Consider the following 24,538-nt stretch of genomic DNA (forward strand, 5'->3'; position numbering starts at 1 on the left):
AGTTCAGGGTGTCCCTTGCCCACTGCCTGAAGCTAGTGAAACAGAGTTGAAATTTGATTTCTTTTGAGATTTTTTGAATTCTTACGAAATCTGTGTTTTTGTTGCATTACTGTTAAAACTCTGGTACCGCATTCATTTGTTAACCCATTGGTGTTTGTGACTGTCTTTTTCCTTTGGCACTTTATGGGCTTCTGCGCTTGCCGTACCTTCAGCAATATCACCTCGTGCTGGAGGTAAGCTGTGCCCAATATCAGTTTGGGTAAAATATCATATTTTTCTAAATATAGGAGCTGCTTTCACAAACTATTTTTCTATATAAATGTATATAAGTTGTGCTAAATGATAGATAAAAAGCACTAATTAAAAGTAAAGAAAACATGTTTCAATGCAACCACGCCACGATGTGCAGCATGTTGAGTAATGTCCCATTTTTTATATTTTTGTTTCTATTAATGTCTTAGATGTATGCAGTTGTGCACAGACGCCCCGACTTCTTTGGATTGTTTTGTTTACTGAATGCAGGTACGTGGGAAAGATATGTTCATTGTTATTATTAATGTTTCACTATCAATGTGCTCGCATGTTGTCTGCTGGCCGTACCTTCAGCTAAATCACCTCGTGCTGAAGATGTATGCAGTCGTGCACAGATGCCCTGATGTCTTTGTATTGATTTGTTTACGGAAAGCAGGCAATAAACCTGACTGTGAACCCTCGTGTCGCGCATGATTGAGGGTCGTTACACTAGCAGGGACGGGCTCCAGCAACCACGCGACCCTACTGAGGATAAGCGGTGCAGGTAATGGACGCATGGATGTTTTTTTACATCAGCCTTATTTTAGACATTACAAGAAATTGTAGTTGTTCATGAATGGTTTCTACACGGTGTTTGGAGTAACGCATTAAAAAGGAAAGCGTTCCTGAAACTGCTGCTGTCGTTACTGTATTAAGTGTACTGGTAGATTGCTGTTCCGGCTGGCTGCCATAGTTCACGTGTTGCAGAGCTGCTACGCCGGTTCTCCTACAGCATCTGCTAAAAAAATGAACATCAGCTGGCAGTAAGAATGAGGGGATGAAGTCGGGCAGGTCAGCAAGTCAGATGTTACCTGTAAAATTATTTCCTTTCCCTAGCCATGTGACACCCTATACAAATCCGATTTGTAATCACATATGAAAAGTTAAGAACTAAATGTTGATCTAAAATGCTGGTTATGAACATTTAGGTTCAAGAGAGAGAGAGAGAGAGAGAGAGATTATAAGTGAGAGAGTGAAAGTGTGCGAGAGAGAGAGAGAGAGAGAGAGAGAGATTGTAAGTGAGAGAGTGAAAGTGAGGGAGAGAGAGAGAGATTGTGAAAGTGTGTGAGAGAGAGAGAGAGAGAGAGAGAGAGAGAGAGAGAGAGAGAGATCGTAAGGGAGAGAGTGAAAGTGAGAGAGAGAGAGAGAGAGAGAGATTGTGAGATAGAGCGAAAGTGTGAGAGAGAGAGTGAAAGTGAGAGAGAGTGAAAGTGTGAGAGAGTGAAAGAGAGAAACTAAGAGAGTGAAACTAAGATTGAAAGAGAGAGAAAGTATGAGAGTGAAAATGAAAGAGTGGAAGAGAGAGAGACAGAAAAAAGACAGAAGAAAGGAGAGAGGGGGGACAGAAAGAGAGAGAAAACAAGAGCAAGAACAATACAGCCACAATTGCTTTGTGAGTGGCTCCTGGCTTTGGCGACATATTGAAAGCTGCAGCTCATTTTTCTCTTACACATCACGCTTTGTCAATCTGTTGGCTGTCCTGATGCAGCCCGCAAACCACAACTTTGACATAGGTATTGAAAAAGAATATGATTTAAATATGTCGGCTGCTAAATCGTGGCCGAGTTTTTAACTTTTGGTCATGTGGAGGTCTTTAAAGGAAACAATGGTAAGCGGGCAGATGAGTACAGACAAGAACACTGATGCGCTGCTCAAAAGACAAAGTGAGCACAAGGCTGAAGACTGAGCTAAATTTAGACACCGAAAACGCTGGCCGAACTAATTTTCTCTTTGCTTTTGAAAACAAATCAATAATGCTTTGCTGGTTCAAGGTTTCGCATCGACAAAACAAAAACAAGTTTAGGATTCATGTCCATCCATCCATCCATTATCTGCACCTCTTGTCCTCAGTAGGGTCGCGGGGGTGCTGGAGCACATCCCAGCTATCTTCAGGCAGTGGGCACCCTGAACTGGTTGCCAGCCAGTCGCAGGGCAAAGATTCATGTCCAATTCAAGAAAAATAATGTCAGCAAATTGGCACATCCTTTTTCATTACCCACGAGCTAAGCTAGGGTATTGATAATGTTTTAGATTAGGATATAAGTATGTACGTCTTTTTGTCAGTTTGTTGGTTTGTCTGTTGTTTGTTAATTAGTGTGTCTGTCCATCCAAGGAAAGAGGGGAGAAGTTTAGATATGACCACCATCTTTCACAGACAGTTGGTAGGTTACCCTAGATGTGTAATAGGCCCCCAAAAGTCTAACTCTGCACTTTTTGGTTTTGTTGACTCAGCAATTTCCCCCAGAAAGACATTCCACTCTTTAAGACCAAAATTACATTTATTATCATCACCATATTTTACAGCCAGTCAGATTGGTTACCATATATTTGAAAAAATGTCAAAAAAATATCACCCAGCACTTTGGGTCGTGTTGACTCAGCAGTTTTTGTTAACTTAGCATTATTCCCAGCAAGACATTTCTCTCTCGCATGCCAGAACACCATTAAATATCAACACCATATTTTATGGGCAGGCAGGTTTTTTTTTTTTTTTACCCTAGATGTGAAAATGTCCCGCAAAACTGAGTCAAAGCTTTTGGTTTTGTTGAATATTTGTTTTCCCTCAAAAATAATTTCCACTCTCCCAGACGACGTTGAATAGTGACAACACATTTTACAGGCAGTCAAGAAGGTTACTCCAGATGTGAAAACTGCCCAAAAACCTACTTGGCATTTTTGTTTTTTCTCACTCAGTAGCGTTCCCAAAAAGACATTCTACTCTCCCAAGCCAAAACAATTTGGCAAGGATCACAATCTTTCACAGGCAATCAGGTAGGTCACTCTTGAGGTGAAAATGAAAAAAGAAAAAAAAAAACAAAAAAAACGACTTAGCACTTTTGGTCTTGCTGACTCAGCAGTTTTTTTCATAAGACATTGCGTCTGAAGACCGGTTACGCTCCAATGACACACAGTTTTCAATGTGTTAATTTGATATCTGCTGCTATGCATTAGAAATTTGCTTTAAATGCCCCGTGAATAGTAAAAAAAAAAAAAACTCTTAAAGGAGAGTCATAGCAAGGGGATGTTAATGGGAAATTCAAGAGGAAACGCCAACTTTATTTGATCTTGTTGACATGAGGGGGTAAAGTGGAACCCCGCATGGATAACAAGGACAGACGGGCAGTGTGTCATGTGTTAAGAGAAATGGTTGAGACTTAAAAGATGCCCTTGACGTATAAACAAGAAACATTTTCAACTACAAAAAAACTTGACTTAGGCCTGGGGTCTCGAACTCGTGGCCCGGGGGCCAATTGCGGCCAGCAGGGGCAGAACCCCACCTCAATGTAAAAGCTTAAAGGGACTACTGTGTATTATTCTTATTTTCTTTCTCCTTTGTCCTTTCTTCTTGTATATTAATGATTAAATCAATCTAAGATTTGATTAAAATGATATTGCCCTTTTAAAATCAATGGCGAGCAATGGTATACAAAGCTAAAATGTAAATCTAGGAAAAAGGGGACAGAACAGCGGGGAGGTGGAAAAAGCAAATTTTTTCAAGTGTGTGGGTGACTTACCGTGCCCAGTGTTGTGCTCCGAGGAGCAGGCCTCCACTCACCCTGTCGTTATGTGATGGATGAAGAGGAGGAAGCGGTGCACCTCAGCGTCCCGCCTTTATATTTGCTAGGATGCTCTTTGACCATGAGAGGGCTGCTCCCACCTTTCCACTCAGCAAGGCACGGTTTGACGCCAGCTGGCCGAAGCTCGGAGTACATTGAGATTTTATCATATGTTAGTTACATTGATGGGCCGTCATGGCTTGAAAGGCCCTCTCTGCTGGCCTAAAAAATATCCGATTTATATATGTTAATTATATTTTGTCTGTCAATACTTATTAAATAATTCCAAATTGACTTTCAATTTCCTTTAATTGCTTTTCCCCTGGTTGTGCTGCTTCTGGGTATGTGTTTTCAAATTACAGCATTTACAAATGACATTTCAGCCATTACTTGTTACTAGGGTCAGATACCTAGATGAAAGCGCTAGATCCAAAAACAAACTATAGGCAATTTTCCACTACATGGTTCCAGCATGCCTGGCCTCGCTTTGTCTTGCCTTTTTTGGTTTTCCATTCTAAAAAAGTACCTGGTTCTTGGTAACTTGCATGCCCGTTTTTGTATCACCTTTGTCGAGGTTCTAAAACACGGTCTCAGAGACTAAAATGTCATGTGGGTGACTGCCGACCATAGATTTTTCATCAAGTTTCTTCCCCGGGAGCTGCATCCAAAATATTTTACCGCAATTGTGTGTCCGCGTTTTACCTTTTCAAAACACTCCTCTCAAAATATGGTTACCTGTAATTCTGCCTAGTGGTGAGTTGGTGAGGTGCATTCATGGTCACCGGGAAGTCGACGGAACAAAATAGAAGTGGTTCCAACAGCTGGATTTTAACCTATAGGGTAAGCTAATGTCCATAGCTTATATTAGCATTTGTGCTGATTCACAACCTTAAAAAACACATAGCTACATTTGTAGGTCTTGAAGACCCTCTGAATGTTTTCCAGATATTTCATTTATATTTTTATACCTGTATCTGTTAACCATTTTCCGTGGCCGTTAAAAGATTACTGGTCCCTTTTACATTTAGAATAGGTCGATTTAAAATCTGTTCTTTCATTTAAAGAAAAACATAGTTTGTGATTGCTTATGTGGAATAACGTTCCCGACTGTAACATGACAATTTAGCGGGCACACTTTTTTGGTTAAATGCTCTTCAAGTTTGACTGCTATTTCTAAATTGCTTTGGTGGATAACCGCCCCCAACCTAATCAAAGTTTGTGAAACTGGTGATGTTTCCTAAGGCCCCCTAGCAGGCGCTCAAAGGCCATCTCGGAATCTGATTGACTAAACTAACAGCTTTCTGAGTTAAAGGTGCACAGCCTTCAGGATTAGATTTTAGGGTAGATTTCAGAGTCTAGCATCAACTAATGGCTGAAATGTAATTGGTTAAGTGCAACCAGGGGGATTACCACTTGTGAGGCCCCTTCTCAAGGTTTCCTATATTCCTCGTGCTGAGGTTTGGAGTTTTCCCTTGCCTGCACGTTGGTTTAAGATAAGGAGATGGTCTAATAGTAATCCTGTGCAGTCCTTTGAGACATCTTGTGATTAAGGACTATAGAATTAAATGTGACCTTACTTGACTTGCAGGCCCTGACAGCCCACTACTGTATTTTACTGAAGTGGCCGGCAATTATAATATTTGAGTCAGAATCTTTATATAACAATTATTTTATTATATTTGAATAATGTACTTCATTTTGACTCTGATGACTATTTCACACATTGGCAATACGCAAAATGTAAGGCCCCTAAAAAAGGGGAATTGTACCGCTCGATTAAAAAAAAATAATCGCACAGTTTTTGTTGAAACAACTGGATGCTGGCATTTGCTGATGGCCTCAATCTAAAAGCAAAACACTAAAGTGCACCCGTATAAAGACTTCCCGATTGGCCGCATCTCATTTTCATTACGGCTTTCTATCATTGGCACCACCCCATAAAAGAAAACTGCAGTGCAGCATACTAAAACTCTGCAATAAGAAACATGCATGTGCTTTTCCCAACACTTGAGCCTCTCAGTTTTGTTCCTCATGAAATGCCAAACTTATATTTCTATCACAGACTTCTGTTTAAGCCTCATCAATGCACTTGATGCAAAAATAATTCTTTGGTGATGAAAATTTTACTTTTCTGCAAAGTAATAGAAGCACAAGTTCCCAAATGGATATTGTTCAGCGAAGACGGGGATAAAATTCACTTAAACAAAAAGCTGTGATCTCTACCAGCTTTAACCTGCTGTCTTTCAATGAATGCGTGTGTTGTATGAGAAGCAGCAACCAGGGTAGTGGTCTCTCGCCTTTTTCACTTATTCTGCAGATTGATCCAAATATCGAAATTATGACGCAAGTACTGGGATCACATCACTACTATAGTGCTGGGATGGATACTTCCCACCTCCACCAATTTTCTCAAAGCGCTGCTTCTCTGAATAGCGCAAACTTCTTGCTTAAGTTTATGCTTGAGCGTGTAACAGACAGGCACACTTCTAGTACCTCTCCCTACCTGGCCTGCTGCTGCATCCTTCATGTCAAGCAAAGAGAGGGTCAAACTAAAAATGACAAGGGCAAACAAGAAGTTCAGTGCTCGCGGACAACAGAAAAGGACAATGCTAAGTGCAATTTGTATGGTGAAGTGGTCTTCTACTGTGGCAACACCACCAATTCACATCAACTCATTTAAAAAGTTCACCAGGCAGAGAGCAATGAGCTGCCACCAAATATCTAAAGATGTTACTGTTCCTAAACAAAACCCAGTAAATTTGTTGTCACTATTACAACGGAGCCAATGAGAGAAGATGGACACTTTATTTGCATTACTGACTTTATTTTCAAAATATATCGTAATGTCCTTTATTTGACATTGTTACCCTGTGTTTGTATTTCTGTCCCATTGCTGCTTTTTCGTTTGACTCTTTTGGCTATATGAGGTTGACAGGCATGATTTACAGTAAATCCTGTTTTAATGCGTGGTTTAGTTCCAAAATGAACCTGCGATATTAATAATTATACAATTGAATGAATGAATCAATGAATCAACGAATGGCCTTTTTAGTATAATTAAATTTGGGGGTCTTTTCCTTTCGGTGCAAATAAAAAACAAATACTTAAAAATGTGCTTAAGGTTAAAAAACAACATTAAACAATAAATATGTGTATATTCCCAGCGGCAGTTGTACAGCACATGCCCAATTATTTGTCCAACAAATAAGAGTACTGTATACAAACATGTTTTCATTCATGACTAATAACTATTATGTTTAGGACTGTTTGGATTTAATCCGGCCTGCAAAAAACATACAATTTGACAGGCATGTGATAACTCCTCCTTGCAAACGCATACACTGTATTTTCTAGTATAAAAGGTGCCCCAGATTATAAGGGGCACTTTCAAAATTCTGCTATGTTTCATTGTCTATTTGTGTATGAAGTGACCATTTCATCCAATATGTTTCAAAAAACTCCAAATGCACAAATAAATATATCTTGTTACAAATCAAATCTTGTAATAGCACGTAATATCGTAATAGTAAACGTAATAGCAAGTTAAGATCTCCCTTTTTAGCAGTACATCTGATGATTTGTATTAAAAGACTCAAAGCAAAAGGGCTATTTCAAAAGTATTTTTTCGCAGGAAATTCAATAGATTTATACATAAAGTTGGTTAGGAAAATGAAAATAGTATGCATCTATTTATTTAGTGGCCATGAGCGCAGAGAAAAATATAGATTTTCTAAATAGGGGCACAGGAAGAGAACAGGATGGGAAAGACACCAAAGTGACAACGCATTTTTATTAGTGTTACTTTTTCTTACCGGTTCTAAACTGGGTGGAAAATTGTGTTGGCCTGGAGACGGATGGACGCTGTCAAGCTTAAAACTTGAGATTGTGGTAGAATGAAGAAACAAACACACTCTGAGTCGGAGATTTAGGTTTTTGATAGCCAGTTCCATCGAAAGTGCGTGTTTCCAGGATCGGAGCAGGAAGAAATCACGCTCAGCCTCTGGCTATAGGCTCATTTATTGGAAAACACAAGAATGAAACTACACAAGTTTATATGAACACAGGAAACAAATCTGATTGGTTTAGACAGGAATCACATATTTAAATGCAGCGTATAATGTTGGTCGTTAGATGGCGTGCAATTATAATGAGTGAAACTTTGTAACACAATGCATCTCTGTAAGAAAAAAGGAATGTGGGAGGCAAGGCCATCTTAATTAACAACTAGAAAGCCTCAAGAGGAATGAGGAGTAGCCTAAGAAACTTAGTGGCCATTAAAGATTTAGCTTTTTAATCAGAGACACATTTTTTTGGTGCTTGGGAACTTATTCTTTTGACCTTAGATGTGCTTGTCTCTGAATGATAAATGGTATAACTCAAAATCACAAAAACACACACTTATTGAGTATACTATAGAAATATAAACATAAAGATATAAGAGTACAAAGGTACAAGAATATATATATATATATATATATATATATATATATATATATATATATATAAGGCACATTTAAACCATAATTTCCCTTAGAGGCGCCACCAGGGTGTACTTTATTTTAGGTAAAATAACATTGGGATGGTTTGTTTTCTCAAATGTTCCCTGGTTTATGAATGGTCGTCAGCAAATACAGCTTTGAGCATGTTGCTTAGCTTTGGTGGCACCTAGTGAACATATTTAAAACTGCAGGTCATTGGTTGACATCACAAGGACTTATTTTTCTCGTGTGGTTCTCTCAACTATGTCTCACGGGCCGGATTAAATCTGTTGGTTTGCCCACCCTAATTATAATCTTTAAAGGTGGTGTCTGTACTTCAAAATAGCCTACTTGCTGATTCATCTTCTTGCTGACATCATCATTGCAGCCTCTGTCATCTCCTTTTGTTGCACGTGCAATTATGTATAATTCTTAGATGCGCTTGAATAAACTCTTCCTGTTTCATCTTTTTTGGTTTTTTGGGTTTGGCATTTGGACTGTATTTGAGACAGTCATTTTTTTACTTTCACCATTTTCATCCTAGAAGAAAAGGAAACCGTGAGCACGCACGTGAAGTCGCTCTTCGCCCCTCCGTCCCCCAGCTTTCCTTTCCTCCAGCGTAATGCATTTAGTGGCCCGAACACCGCGGGCAAAAGTAAGATAAAAGCAGATAGGCGTAGTGAAAAAAAAAGACTATTCTAACTCAGTTGGGCATTGTTAACACATTCTTAAAAGAGAAAATATATCATTTTGAATTTTTTAAGGACACCCAACCTAATAAAGTGACGGGTTACTCTCCGAGCAAACACTGATTTTCTTTCCATTTAACATCGTTTTATTATGGCTCAATATGCCCCAACAATTGACTTGTAATGTGATGATAATGATTGTGATGGCTCACGCATATTCAGTCCTCACATCCTTTTGGATCCATCCAACCATGATTAGAAGTCCTGCAGTCATTCCAAAACTTGGGTGAGGGAGGCTGTTTAAGCAGAAAAACCCAACTTTTTTTTTTCATTTTCTCAATGTTCATGACCAAGTTATGTCTACAGCTTCATTATATAAGGCTCCTCTGTGCTTTGGGCACCTCGGTGAGCCACGCAGCCCCGGGTATGTGTTGTCTGCAAAATGTCTCATCTATCACACCCACTCAATCTCACTCTGACTCAGCTTGCGCCCCGCAACCTCACTATCACGCCTCTATCGACGCTCGCCTCCTCAAAAGAAAAAAGAGCAGGAAGGCCATGAATAGATAGCTTTTATAAATTAAAGAGGAGGAAATAAAACGCATCCGTGGCACCCAGAATGGATTTGGAGGAATCTTGTCAAGCGTCTGCTCGCTCGCGTCAACATCCGAACTCACTCACGCCCCACATCTCTTTGAGAAGGTGAATAGATTTAGACCAGGCGCATAAGCTTGGTCTGGGAAAAAGGCCCAAGAACTCTTTTTAGTTCAATTAGGGTTGGAGCTTCGGTTAAGGTTTGAGTAATAGTGACACCACTCGTATCTCAACTTGTAGGATTCAAGTCTTTCACACGCAGGGTTGTGAGTTTTAGGGTTATGGTTTTAATTGGAGTAAGGGGTTAGGCATTTGAAAGCTTACCCTTACTGGTCACTCAAATTGTATCCTGCCTGATTTCCATACATGTGATTTGATCTCCAGTCAAGCCAGTACACATTCTAGGGTTAGGCTTCTAATTTTTGAGCCATAATAAATTTGTTGACTGAAGCTAGGGTTAGTGTTCTGGTTGGAGCCTAGGTTGGGCATTTGGTTGGAGCTAGAGTTAGGGTTTCTGTTGGAGTTAGGGTTAGGCATTTGCAAATGCACCATCACTGGTAGCTTAACTGGTATGCTGCCTGATTTCCATACACAGTGTAGTGGGTAGTGAATCCGGATGAGTAGCTTAATTGCTAAGATGCCCTTATTACATTCAAACCTCGATCAAGGCAATATAAATTCAAAGATTAGGATTTTGTTGGAGCAACAAAAACGCTAACCCTAGCTCCATCCTTAGCCTAGATTTTGTATTGCTTTGACTGGGAGATCAAACTCTCGACCATTAAGTGTAGAGTATTCAACGTTTGGTCAGGATGCAGTTTGGCAATGTCAGAAAATTATCAAACAATGCCAAGACATGTGAATTGAATACTGTGTTTTATGTTATCTGACTGATACTGGTAAAATGTGGGTTGGGGAGGGGGCGTTGCAAGGTTACTGTGAACACCCCACCACAGGGGTCCGCCCCTCCCAGGAGATCGGAACCCAGAGCTGGTACACGCCTCACAAGGGGAGTCTGATTTTGGCCAGCAAGAAGAAAGAGGGCATGTTCTAACAGAAGGAACTGGACCAAGGCCCGGGCAAAACCTTAACTCAACCAAAACCCTGAACCCAAAACCAAGATTGGTTTGACTGGGGATTTAATATACAACCCTGTTAGTGTAATTACAGGCATCTTACTAGGTGAGATACCAGCACTTCTTCCGATCACTTTGGTGGGCTACTGCACCCCTAGTCAATCAGAATTTGTAAAACCGGTGACGTTAGTCAAGGCCAGCTAGCAGGCGCTCTGAGGTCAACCCGGTATCGAATTGGCCAAACCAAATGTTTTTTTAAAGACTGATGTTACCGTACATGGCATTGAGGATGTTTTGCGAAGGGCTTCGAGTATATTTCTCAGCTTAGCGACAACTAATAGCTGAAATAAGATTGGTAAGATGCTTAAATAGGAAAGCACACATGTGTGTCACGAACCAGGACAGGAAAGAGGAATGAGAACCCAAACGCGTAACGTTACTCACAATTTATTGGGGAAAAGAGGAATGCACGCACACTCGTTCCAGGGATCGATGGTCGCGGAAGTAGAAAGTAATCAAACGGATCGGGCCAAAAATAAAACAGGATCAAAACAGAGGCAAAAACGGAGATTCACAGGACTTGGCATATCACACAGAGTCTAGCAGAAGCAGATGCTCCGACACCAGGCAACCCGCAAGACCGCGTTTAAGTAGCAATCTGTCAACGCGTTTCCACTGGTGTCAGTGGGCGGGGCCAATTGGGCGCCGTGGCAACCGAGACAGAACCTGGCGCCACAAGGTGGGGCCAATTGGGCGCGCCGTGGCAACCGTGATAGAACCTGGCGCCACACAGCGGGGACCAATTGGGTGCCATGGCAACCATGACAATATGGAAGAAGCGCAACCAGGGAGAAGCATTGAAATAAAACAGCGTTTGTGGACAAAATATAATTAACATCACAGATTCGGATATTTTTCTGGCCAACAGTAAAGGCCCTGGCTGCGCATCACTGTTGTGATGTCTTGTTCAAGTGCTGCACTTTTTTAGCTTTCCCACAGAGAGCATACAGGCTCATATCAAGTCATTACCACCCTGCCACTGTTGACACAGCAGTCAAGTGGCGTACTGCTGACCCATCTGCCAGTGCTGCGTACACAAAATAGACACATCAGCATGTATGCACAGTGACACTCGTACAAGTGAAGACATGGTGGGGAGAGCGATAAGGGAGCCCATACACGGCTGCATGCAATACCTTGAACGCAACACGCTCGATTTTTCTGATAATGTGCTCGCTCTGTCTCAATTGACTGATGAAGTACTGTGATCAGTGTTGGGAGCTTCGCGTTACCAAGGAACTCATTCCTGGTACAAGGTTACTCTATTCGGTAACAAGTACTGTAACATGTATTACATTTGTAACTCAACTGTCGTTACAACATAAAGAAAGTTTAGTTTAACTTACGTTTGGAAGAGTTTGGCGACTTCCTCCTCCATGGTAAAAAGTGGACAAAAAAAAGCGATCCAACCATTTTCTCAACCGCATCAAGCTTTATTATTCCACTTTTGTTTTAAAAGATATGGCTCGCCTCTTCTTTACATTTTACACCAACTATACTGAATGGATGCACGAGATATTAAACAATAAAAATATCTAAGTTCTTAGCGCGCTGGCGATACAGAATAGTATGTTTATACACAAACTACGAAGTACAAGCTGGATTTCTTCTTCAGGGTGGATGTTGGGTGACCTCTCACAGCGCCAAACGGCAGAAAGAAGGACTTCAGAAATGTCCTCTACTCGGAAAAAGGTGCGAACAATAGAAAATGTAATTTACAGCAACGCCTGGATATTTTTGGACATCCCAAAAAAATGTTCGTATCTACCGTTTTGCATAAATGTTCGTAAGTAGGGGAGCGTCTGTAAAGCCCTTAAACCACCAGTAACAGAATATTAAACATATTTACTAGCAAGTTTATATCTACCAACAAAAAACAATTGAATACAGTTACGGTTAAGCCGTTTCAAGCACAGAGTACGAGAGTCTGTAATTTCTCCCTACTGATATTCTGATTCCACCCTACCATTTATACTCGTATCTAAGCTGTATTTATAACTACAAAATACTGAAACCTGGGGTTATATATTTGGTTGGGTGTCACTGACGGTGAATGGTGGCCGGCGCGTGGGGAGGGTGCATGGCTTATCGGGAACAACAAATTAAATGGGGCAAACGAGAGTACAAAAATTACAGTAAAGTAGTGTTTGGTCTTTTATTTGTAAAATTATTTTTGCAATAAAACATGCCAGGAGAAAAAAAAAGAAAATAGTTTTTGGTCATTACCCAGAAATGAAAAGCAAAGTTTTGAGTATTATAAAGACATAATGGATATGGAGAAGCTAAGTGTGTCACGAGGCGGGGTGGCGTGGAAGGTGACCGGACCAGAACGTAGGCAGGAGGCATGAAGGGAGAACTCAAATGCGTTGACGATCCATAAGTTTTATTTAATAAAATAAAAGTCGCCCAATCTCCGGGGCAAAACAGAACAATACAGAGTTCCTCCGGCACGAACTCAACAGGACATGGCATAACAGACTAAAACAGGACAAGGCATAACAGACTAAAACAGGACAAGGCATAACAGACCGGGATTGTGAATAATGAGTAATGAACCAGCAACCGCAGAGCCCACAATGCAGCCTAAATAGCAGACCCACAATTAGTGGAACTGCTTTCAGCTGTTGCCCAGAGGGCGGGGCAGACTGGTCACCAAGGCGACCGTGACAGAGCCTCCCTCTTAAGGGACAGCTCCCGAGGTCCCAAAAAGAAAAAAATTACAACCTCACGCCCCGGAATGTTGACGCTCGCGATTGGGGCAACCCCGCTCCCTCCTCCGAACCCGCAGGAACGGGGAGAGGCAGGCGCCATCTGCGTCGGGCGGATCGGAATCGGCGCTTGGCAGGGAGGGGGTCTGGTGGGCAAACTGGACAGGGGATAACAGACAGGCAGAACCGACGAGAACAGGACAGGAAAATCAGAACAGGTAAAATCAGAAGAGTCGCACTCAGGACAGACCGATTCAGAAGAGTCGCACTCAGGACAGACAGATTCAGAAGTGGTGATTCAGACAGGACAGGCGGAATCAGAACAGACAAGACATGAGAGAGTCAAAATCAGAACCGGCAAAACAGGAGCAGCGGAGTCGGACTGGCAGGCAGCGGAGTCGGACTGGCACGCAGGCAGCGGAGTCGGACTGGCACGCAGGCAGCGGAGTCGGACTGGCACGCAGGCAGCGGAGTCGGACTGGCACGCAGGCAGCGGAGTCAGACTGGCACGCAGGCAGCGGAGTCGGACTGGCACGCAGGCAGCGGAGTCGGACTGGCACGCAGGGGAGTCGGACTGGCACACAGGGGAGTCGGACTGGCACGCAGGGGAGTCGGACTGGCACGCAGCGGAGTCGGACTGGCAGGCAGCGGAGTCGGACTGGCAGGCAGCGGAGTCGGACTGGCAGGCAGCGGAGTCGGACTGGCACGCAGGGGAGTCGGACTGGCACGCAGCGGAGTCGGACTGGCACGCAGCGGAGTCGGACTGGCACGCAGCGGAGTCGGACTGGCACGCAGGGGAGTCGGACTGGCACGCAGGGGAGTCGGACTGGCAGGCAGCGGAGTCGGACTGGCACGCAGGGGAGTCGGACTGGCACGCAGCGGAGTCGGACTGGCAGGCAGCGGAGTCGGAGTCGGCCCGACGGGCAGCAGAGTCGGAGTCGGCCCGACGGGCAGCAGAGTCGGAGTCGGCCTGACGGGCAGCGGAGTCGGAGTCGGACTTGCACGCAGGGGAGAGGGAATAGCAGGCAATCGGCACGGGAGTCGGGCAGGCAGGCGTCAATTCTTTCTGGGACCCCATTCGAGGCACAGCAAGGGCCACGACGGGCGGGGCCGTGGTTCGAACGGGCAGGGAAGGCCAACTCAGTAGGCGCCTGCCAAACTGCGCTCTCCAGCTCTCCCCAAGTCGCGCTGGGATCGTTCGCTGAGTTCAATTGTTGGCTGGTTCATTCTGTCACGAGGCGGGGTGGCGTGGAAGGTGACCGGACCAGAACGTAGGCAGGAGGCATGAAGGGAGAACTCAAATGCGTTGACGATCCATAAGTTTTATTTAATAAAATAAAAGTCGCCCAATCTCCGGGGCAAAACAGAACAATACAGAGTTCCTCCGGCACGAACTCAACAGGACATGGCATAACAGACTAAAACAGGACAAGGCATAACAGACTAAAACAGGACAAGGCATAACAGTCCGGGATTGTGAATAATGAGTAATGAACCAGCAACCGCAGAGCCCACAATGCAGCCTAAATAGCAGACCCACAATTAGTGGAACTGCTTTCAGCTGTTGCCCAGAGGGCGGGGCAGACTGGTCACCAAGGCGACCGTGACAAAGTGTATGTTCGGAAGCTCTAAAAATTGTACAACCCAAGAAATATGAGGCAGCACGGCGGCGCAGTGGTTAGCGCGTGTGCGGCACAGTTCTAAGGTCTTGGGAACCTCCTGTGTGGGTTCAAATCCAGCTACCGGACTTACTGTGCGGGGTTTGTATGTTCTCCCCGTGCTTGCGTGGGTTTCCTCCGGGCACTCCGGTTTCCTCCCACATTCCAAAGACATGCATTTCAGGTGGATTGGCCGGTCCAAATTGTCCCTTGGTGTGAATGAGCGAGTGAGTTGTCTGTCCCTATGTGCCCTGCGATTGGCTGGCAACCAGTTCAGGGTGTCCCCTGCCCACTGCCCGATGATTGCTGGGATGGGCTCCAGCACCCCCGCGACCCTACTGAGGATAAGCGGTGCAGCCAATGAGATGAAGAAATATGAAGGTTTCACCACTACCACTGGTAGTTACTTACAGTTACTGGTAGTAACTGTAACTAATTACTCGTTTCCAGTAACACACCCAACACTTGGTGTGCACATAAAGCTGGAGCATCTTTATCCACTATGACAATATGAACGAATAGGTGCCGGAAAAATAGCCTTTCCATATCCCGGCTTGAGTGTTCACGAGGACGACCAGGAAAAAGCCAGTGGGGCCTAATCTGCTCCTTCCAGTCGAGCGACAGAAATAATGAAAAGGCAGACAATGAAGCAATCATTTTGCTCATTAGCTAGTCTCCTCTAGATCCGATGGCCTGCTTTCCCATGGCGAACATTTTCCAATTAGATCAGCAGCCTAGTGATGTGTCGTTCAGGAACAAAATGGCTCATAGAAGTGAACGACTGGAGCCGGCTCCCCACCAACCAATCGCCCGTGTTCTGCCTGAATGTCATACCTATTCAAAACATCATACCGTATGCAAGGGGGCCCATTTCATCCGTCGTGATCTACCGGTAGATTGCAGAGGCAGTACTGGGTGATCACGGAAAAGAGATTCAGTCGTTTGTATTTGTTGGGGCACGGTTCCATTTAGCTAACAAATGCAGTAAATTAGTAATCTGTTACTCGTAATTTATATAAAAGACTGACTAGAATTAAATCACGCTGTCGAGAATCTGCCCATCGTATTTTATATTCATTCTGATTATTTTTGCTTATGTTTAGTTGTGCATTGAGAAATATGGTCAGAATTCAGCTTAATGAGAGAGGTCATTTCGTATTTCGAACTGTACTTGAATCTACAATTGTTTGTGTTTTTGGTTAAAATAAGGAATCCTCAAAACATTTGAAAGTAATTCAATGTTTTGCATTTTTTGGGAAGGGTTGATCATTTTACAAATTCATTTTTAAGTAGCCTGCTTGCTAAGAAAATGTATGAGCACTCCTGCCATTGGCCAATCTGATAGCCTGATCTCCTTAATCATCCTACCCTATCGAAATGTACTACCGGCGACGGATTTGACATGCGCTTGTAGCTTGTTTTGTCGATGCAAGGTAGAATTTTCTGACCAATTTATTAATAGAATGTCTACACATAGATACAAGCAGGTTGGAAGTTCTGAGTAGGGGTAAGACCTTGAGTCCGAGCAGATATTCAGGTCGGGTCTGGCCTAAAATGTCAATGCGCTCGTCGGGACACTCCGAACTGCACGAGAGGGGGACTGAATCTATCACTCAGGTCCTTCACCATGCGACAAGGAGAAAAAAAAAGAAAGAACAGTGACAGGTGGAAAATTGGGAAAAAAAAGTCAGAGAGAGAGAGAGAGAGCCCGGCCCTCACAAATAAAATATGAAAATTCGAGGTTTTCTTCAGCATCGGCCCCTCAAGTTAAGTTCATTGCCTGGGCTCGGGTTGGGTCGGGCTTCGATACCCTGGTTAGGCTGGATTTTTTTCAGGCCCTATCTTACCTACTTTATACCAGCTCGGTAGCCTAGATGGTAGGGCGCCTGCTCCGAGACTGGGAGGTCGCTAGCTCAAGCCTCGGCCGAGTCATACCTTATAACATCGGCACTCATTGCCTCCCTGCTTGGCGCTCGGCATTAAGGGTTGAAATTGGGGGGTTTGGTCACCTAATGACTCCCAACACAGCAGTTGGGTCTAAAATGGCGGTGCCCTGTTTGGCTGCGGCTGCATCGGCTCGCTACAGTTTAACTGTAAGGGTCAGGTGTATCGACATCTCGTTGTGTGTGCATGGCTACAAAGAATGACAATAAAAGTAAATTCATTCATTCACCTCGAGTTCTAAGTATCGAAATTATCTAAGAGTATACGAAGGACATTCTAACGGGTTAAAAAAGACTTTCATAAAGGTAGAACGTTCTTAATAATTAGTTCATAGAATAAAGCGTCAATCCAGGTAAGACACTGTGACGACTGAATTTACCTTAGCGCGGGTGAGTACTGGGCATTGGAGGGACGTCTCAATGGGCAGATAGATACTTTATTCATCCCCGTAGGGAAATTCACACTTCCAGCAGTATCCTTGTGTTAAAAAATAAAATAAAAGATATAGAATACAAAAATAACCAATATTACGTGTTAATAAAGAGCATTTAAATCGTGTTATGGAAAATACACACTGTAATAAAAATAGGGTATTATGCAAACGTGGGGTTGGGGTTTAATGTGGGCTTTTACTCCCCCGGGTAGAGTGAAAGAAGGACTTTCAGAAGACCGGTTCCCTTCAAGACGCTTTCTTACTCTTGTAATTGGTCAATATGCATTTTGTTTCAGGGATTCTGTTTTGTTGACTATTAAACTTTTGTATCGTAACAAGTTTAAATGGTTTTGTAGATCTGTATTTATTCTAACTGATCCTTTCTGTGTTTTTCAAGGATTATGTGTTTCAAGATTAGATTTTTTTCCATAAAATAAATCTAATGTTTATTTCTGTATTTCATAGTTTATTTTTGTTGCACTGTAAAGACAATATTTTAATCATCATTTTGTTTGGGTTATTCAGGGAATTTGAATTGTTTGACTTTAGAGTTGCTTGTTATGAAAAAGCTCAAAGCTTAAAGTTGGCTTAAATCATCTCTACAGCCTTTTGTGGCACGAACAAAAAAATAATGAGGGCTCTTTGAACTCAGTTGGACAATGTTAACACATATATTCTACTTTCAACTTTATGATGACAGATGCCACCGTTGGGGTTGCTTAATATTAAAAAAAGTTATATAATAGGCAAAAAATACTACTACTGTATTGTATGATTTTTTTCAATTGATTAATTTTATGCAAAATGCTGCATTAGTATTGGCAATATAGCATTTAAAGGGACCCCACAAAACTTCTCTTTTTACTTTTTTCCTTGCGTTTTCCTCTTTTTACGTTGCTCTTTTCCTTGTTTTTCCTCTTTAGTTTCATTTTTCAAGTTTTTTTTTTTTTACTTCTGTTTTCTTCACTTCATTTTCCTGGACTTTTTCTTCCATTTTCCTCTCCTTTTCCCTTCATTGTATTGTTTTCTTTGTTTATTTTTGTGTTTTTTATTTTCTGCTTTTCTTTTCCCCCTTTAAAACTAAATTCGTGCAAAATGTTACATATTAATGGATAATAGATTATTATAACAAAACCAATTTAAGAAGCCGTTTAGGAGCCGGTTGTTTTTAGTCAATTGAGCTGAAAGGACCGGTTCTCGAAAAGAGTCAGAACTCCCCTCACTACAGCTGCCAGCAAAACAAGGGCAAAATTAGTCTATTACACATGAGATAGTTGCACCGGGGCAATGCTGCCCCCTGCTGTTCACAAGTGATATATACTCCCACAAACACTTTCAGCCCATGTGGAGAGTCAAAACTAAGCAGCCTCCAGGTGAATTTTAGTAATTAAAGAAAATCTATAACGTTTGAATAACTCCTAACTTTTATCTAATTTTAACTTTGTATGTAACAAATTATAACAGTAACTTACTGATAGTAAGCATACCAAGTTTGCAGATGACTGTGCATACTCCCTGTAGGTACATGTTGAATGGGTTAAAGACGAAATCAAATTTAGACTCGCATTCAAAACAAACTGAATTCGGTTATAGTAGGTGAAATTGTAAATACATGTTTGGCAAAAATCTTTTGTATACATGTAAAGTTGAATGGTTGGTTGGATCCTTTGTAGCCGTTATTTCTTTAAACTACACATTGACAGAAATTGAAACTCAAATTCAATCGTCATCACATAATCCTAGTCAGACTTCTCGTCTGTCAGCGTGGCGCTAAAAATTAAGCTAAATTAAAGGTGAGAGGAATCATCTGAGGTGTCCTTTAAAAGTTGGAAGTTAAATATTTTCTCTATTAACTATACAGCCTCTGCCCTACTTACAAATGAGATTCCGGACAATCTTTCGTAAGTTGAGTTTGTTCGTGAGTTGCTTCAGTGCTATATTTTTGATATAGGTATGTTTAAGGCTTGTATAAGTAATCTGTATTGTTTTGTACAAAAAAATGAAATAAACATTTCATAATATAACATGCACGAGATATTAAACAATAAAAATGTCTAAGTTCTTAGCGCGCTGGAGATACTGTATAGAATGTTTACACACGAACTAGGAAGAGGAAGCTGGATTTCTTATTTGGGGTGGATGCTGGGTGACCTCTCACAGCACGACACGCCGGTAGCGGTGGAAAGAAGCTCGACGGTACTGTCCTGTACAGTGGAACCTCGGTTTTTGAACGCCTCTCAGTTCGAACAAATCGGTTCTCGACCAAAAAATGATAAATTCTTGCTTCGCTTTTCGTTCAAAAAATCGGAGTTCGAACGCCGGTACGCTAGGGGCGATGCTGAGCGGCGTACGGGTGTAGTTTGCCCCCACCCCTCGTGAAGAACTGTTGTCACGTGACCACGCACTTCTTGCTTTCGTTTTTAATATCGGTGAACGGAGTGTTTTAACCCCTAATTATGCCTCGAAAGAAGTTCGGTGCAAACAGCAAAGTTGCTACAGGTGAAAAAAGAAGAGTAGTGCGTACAACTATTGCATTTAAGAAAGAAATAATAGCAAAATATGAAGAAGATGTGTGAGTTTCCCTTCTTTTGAGGGAATAGAGCATGGCTTCTGCAGACCACAACAAAGGTAAGAAATCCTATTCATAAATCTTTTCTTTATCCTTTAACCGCTCACTTTTTGTGGAGACCCCGGTGCTAAATGACGTGTAAACGACCTGATTTTTTTTATTTTTACACGTTCATGTTAGCGTAATCTTTCGTACGGAAGATTACGCTAACGCGAACGTACGATTAACCTGGGTAAGCTTCATGTTTACGTTCATGGTAAGCCTTCAAGGATTTGGAACAGATTAAAATGATTTTACATTACTTTTAATGGCAAAAACGATTTTCGGTGATCGACCAAAGCGGTTTTCAAACAGCGTTCTGGAACGGATTATGGTCAAGAACCGAGGTTCCACTGTACTTAGAAAAAGGTGCACGGACACAATATTGAATATAATTGATTGAATTATTTATGTACCTTATTTTAAATCATTCATATTTTAGAAACCATTTCATTTTACCCATCTAGTTATTGATCCATTTAAATACATTAGTAATTTTAAACAAAAAAGTTAACTTACATTTTTTTAAAAAAAAATCCTTAATATTGAAAATTGCATGTTTACAGACAAAATTGGCATGAACGTTTCAACTTTGTACTGTTTGATTGTTTCATTATAAAACAAAGTTAGCAATTTTCAAGGGAACAGAGTGCTGCAGGAACAGAAAAAAATGAAGATAGGTAAATAAAATACAAATAATAATAATAATGACATGTATGAATACACTTGTGTATGTGAATATGTATGCATATATATATATATATATATATATATATATATATATATATATATATATATATATACATACATACATGATTACCTATGTGAATGTATACATATGGGTTTGAAGAGGAGGATATTAAAAATGTCTGAGAAATCCAATTCATCGATTTATCCAAAAAGGATGAAAACAATGATTAGTTGCAGCCTTAGAACGTATGCATGAAAAACCTTAATGAAAGACATTTTGATTAACAGAGGCATTTTCAAAAAAAATACACATTTTCCTTTCATTAAAATAACCAATTTTATTAGCTTTAAAGAGATGGGGTTGTCTGCGCTTTTAAGACATTTTGCTATCATTTGCATTCAGTAACACATTGAGCACATACAACAAAAGATAAATGATTTGCAAAATAAAATACTGTGATTGTTCAGCAGTAGGTTTACCACAAAGGTTAGTGCATATGGTATATCAAATATGTACATCTCCGTTTGAATAAATACCGTACAAACTTTTTTAGCAGATTGTCAGTGAAGAAAAAGCAGGGAACAAAAAGAAAAATTCAGATAATTTAACGTCAGTGCTCAAAGCAACAGTTGCAGCAAATGCAGGAGACAAAGTGAACTCATATGTAATTCTTTTGAACCCGTTTTCGGACGCTCCTTGTTAAGTGCAAAAAATAATGGAAAAATGCATGCATACTCCGAAAATTTCGGGCCGGCACCAATTAAAAAGCCGTCTCACTCCAGTCTTCAATTTTCCAGTCTTGCTTTCAATGCAAATCTAACTTGGTCCTCGTTTGATGTCATGACCCTTCCTCATTACCATGGTGAGGACTTTCAGAACCTAAAAAACAGGGAGGAAAGACGTTTATCAATCTGAATTTAACTTGTTCAAAAACTGCAATACAGTAATCCCTCGTTTTTTGTGGAGTTTACGTCACAAAAAGAAAGTCAACACCCACAAAGTAGAAGCATTTATTTATTTATTTAGATATCAATAACATATAATATATATGCCTGTATCAAAATAAAAACTATAGATCTACAAACAAGAAACACATAACACAAAATCGTTGTTGAATAAATGAACAAATGGTCTTTATTGTCATTGCACAATAGTTCAAATTAATTTGAGGGCTTCTCTTTCTCCTTTCAAAACGAGCATCAGGAGTCCTCACTTGAGCCAGGTCTCTGTGATGATTAAAATACTAGTCACAAATGTAACGGTTTCCCACAAGTTGTAGCTCCAGGTCATGCCATACAATGATACAGCCTCGACAGTGGTGGCTTGTGAGAGTTGTTGCGTAGCCGTAGCAGTAGGCTGGACCTGTAGCCCTGCTTTTGGTTCTTATCCTGATGCCTTCTCAGTCTCTTCCCTGACCCTATTACAATGCACAGAGCACCTGCGGGCGATCAGCCTATCGTTACACTGTTTTGACTTTCGTCTGATTTAATTGATGTATTTCCTTTAAATGTACAAAGCCATTACCATCACCATCAGTTGCCGTGCCTCCCAGTTTGTTTTTGGTGGAGGACATGCTTACTTTTGCACCCGCCTGACTGTTTGAGTGACAGCAAAAGCCAGCCCACCCGCCCATCAGTTAGATCTGATGTACAGTAATCTAATCTAATTGCCCATGTACTCCTAAAACTTTTATTTCATAATTCTTTTTTATTCATTTCAAACCAGCATGAAAGTTAAGACAAACCTAATGATTTTTCATAGCTCCCACTTGAGTTTGTGTAACATGGTGAGTTGGTGCAGGTCTAAAACTGTTAATATAAACTAGTTTCAATGGAAAATTTGAAAATCGTTTTTTGCATTGTTTGAAATGTGTTATGGTTAGTAAAGATCCCTTGTCATCCATGACAGATTGAGTTTGACACCCCTGGTCTGACACAAAAGAGAGTTGATTTACCGTAAATTCCGGACTATAAGCCCAAACTTTCAACCCTGCGGCTTATTCAGTGATGCGGCCAATTTATGTAATTTTTCTAACAGCCGCCAGCGGCGCTCGAGTACAAAAGGTAAGATTTAGACTGCAACTCCTTAGCTTGTGCACAAATTAAATTAGCGTAGACATATCATCATCATGCAAATTGCAAAAAGAAAGGCACATGACGCAACTTTCAAGTTAAACGCAATTGAGCAGTCCGATATGGAAGGAAACAGAGCTACCGCACGTAAACTACTCTGCGAGCGTGATGCTAGCGTGATTTTGAATAAGGGAGCGTGGGACGACGTCTATATGACAAAGTCTCTTTCCCATACTGAAAGAAGACGACTTTGATGACGTCAGCTATAAGGAGGAAGTTGAGGACGGTTTACCGTGCTTACAACAAGTACGGAATGTTTTTTTAACAGACCCGTTTGCTGTGTAGCGAGCGTGTTTCTAGTAGCGTTTTGCTACCCTTCACAGGCACGCTTTGGGATGAAAGTTAATATATTATTATTAAATCTTTGAAAACTCTCTCGGTGTACCGTCTTTCTTTGTAAATATGTGTAACCATTTATAATATGTATTTGCAACTGTATATTTTTGTAATGTATTTTATTCTGATATGTTTTGTACGAGCAAATGAGAAAGAAGGGGCGGGGCAAACGCGGGCTGACGGGAAGTGGAGTAAAGGTGAGATGTGTTTGTGGACGCGGCCGACAATAGTGGATATATATTGTTCCCACCCTTACCTTTGGAAATATACACTATTTTTCCTTGGATTACTTTCAACGGGCACCTGGACGCTGCAGGTCTGCATTAAATTTTAAGTACTGGTATCATTTTCCGTTCATTTTGCCGGCTGTGTTTTTTGAACGGTGTCGGGTATGGGTTAATTTGTGTTTGTGATGCCTTTTTTCAATGTGGGCGCATGCGGCTAATATACAGGTGCGGCTTGTGTATGTACAGAATCGGATTTCCCCCCGAAATGTGGTGGGTGCGGCTTATAATCAGGTGCCCTCTATAGTCCGGAATTTACGGTATTTTTCTTTAATTTACAGTGCACAAATTGTTGTTATATTTGTAATGATCAAAACACGAGTACAAGACAGGGAAACTGTATAGGTTGACAGGTATGATAGTTAGAAGGCTATTAAGCACTATTCATTTCTATAATGATTTCATATCAAACTAAACACAGCAATAAAAAGCCGTTTCTCAGTTCAAGTAGAGCAGATTAATGAGTGCACATGAAATGTAAAGTGACAGCACATCTCTCAGGATATTTCACACATTTTTTAATAACAGCTTTAATGCCATCTGTGGTGGCACGTCTGCTTTTATCATTGGCCAATTGATGCTAATCGAGTCCCCGCAGCCTTCGCTTGCACACTTGCAGACACCTGCAAGGGATCATTTGAGATACTTTTGCCACGGCATTCGACGACTGAGGGCTTTTCATCTCCTGCGGCTGACAGTTTTACAGAAACGTGACGGCGGATCATCACGCCCTGCACGTCAATTGCTGCTGCGATGCGACACCGGAAAGGAATCCGATCCTTTTAAAGTAGAAATTGCCAGTTTAAAACAGCAAATACATAACTACTGTAAATTCTGGATTACGAAACACGCTTAATTACACTCAGTTTACCTGCGCTTCATGGAATTTTCTCACTTTGAAATTTAGAGCACTGGGCAGAAAATGGAATGCTTTATTTTAATCAAACATTCAGGCGCTATGATTTCACCAGTTCTGAGCCAGCTGATTGGCACAGGCTG

At 41.4% G+C, this 24,538-nt stretch overlaps 1 protein-coding gene across 6 annotated transcripts in view; it reads right to left on the reverse strand.

The window, feature by feature from the left end:
• Window positions 1-21,105: 21,105 nt before the first annotated feature.
• carmil3 (capping protein regulator and myosin 1 linker 3) overlaps window positions 21,106-24,538 on the reverse strand; it is a 100,680-nt gene continuing 97,247 nt past the window's right edge. For all 6 annotated transcript variants that reach the window (XM_088349340.1, XM_088349591.1, XM_088349673.1 and 3 more), the window contains one exon: window positions 21,106-21,666. In XM_088349340.1, coding sequence (XP_088205466.1) covers window positions 21,626-21,666 — 41 coding nt within the window. In that variant the 3' untranslated portion in view covers window positions 21,106-21,625. The remainder of the gene's footprint in view (window positions 21,667-24,538) is intronic.

The sequence above is a fragment of the Urocampus carinirostris genome, chromosome 1 (genome assembly GCF_059441175.1).
Source record: "Urocampus carinirostris isolate Australia breed hairy pipefish chromosome 1, RoL_Ucar_1.0, whole genome shotgun sequence".
NCBI lineage: Eukaryota > Metazoa > Chordata > Actinopteri > Syngnathiformes > Syngnathidae > Urocampus > Urocampus carinirostris.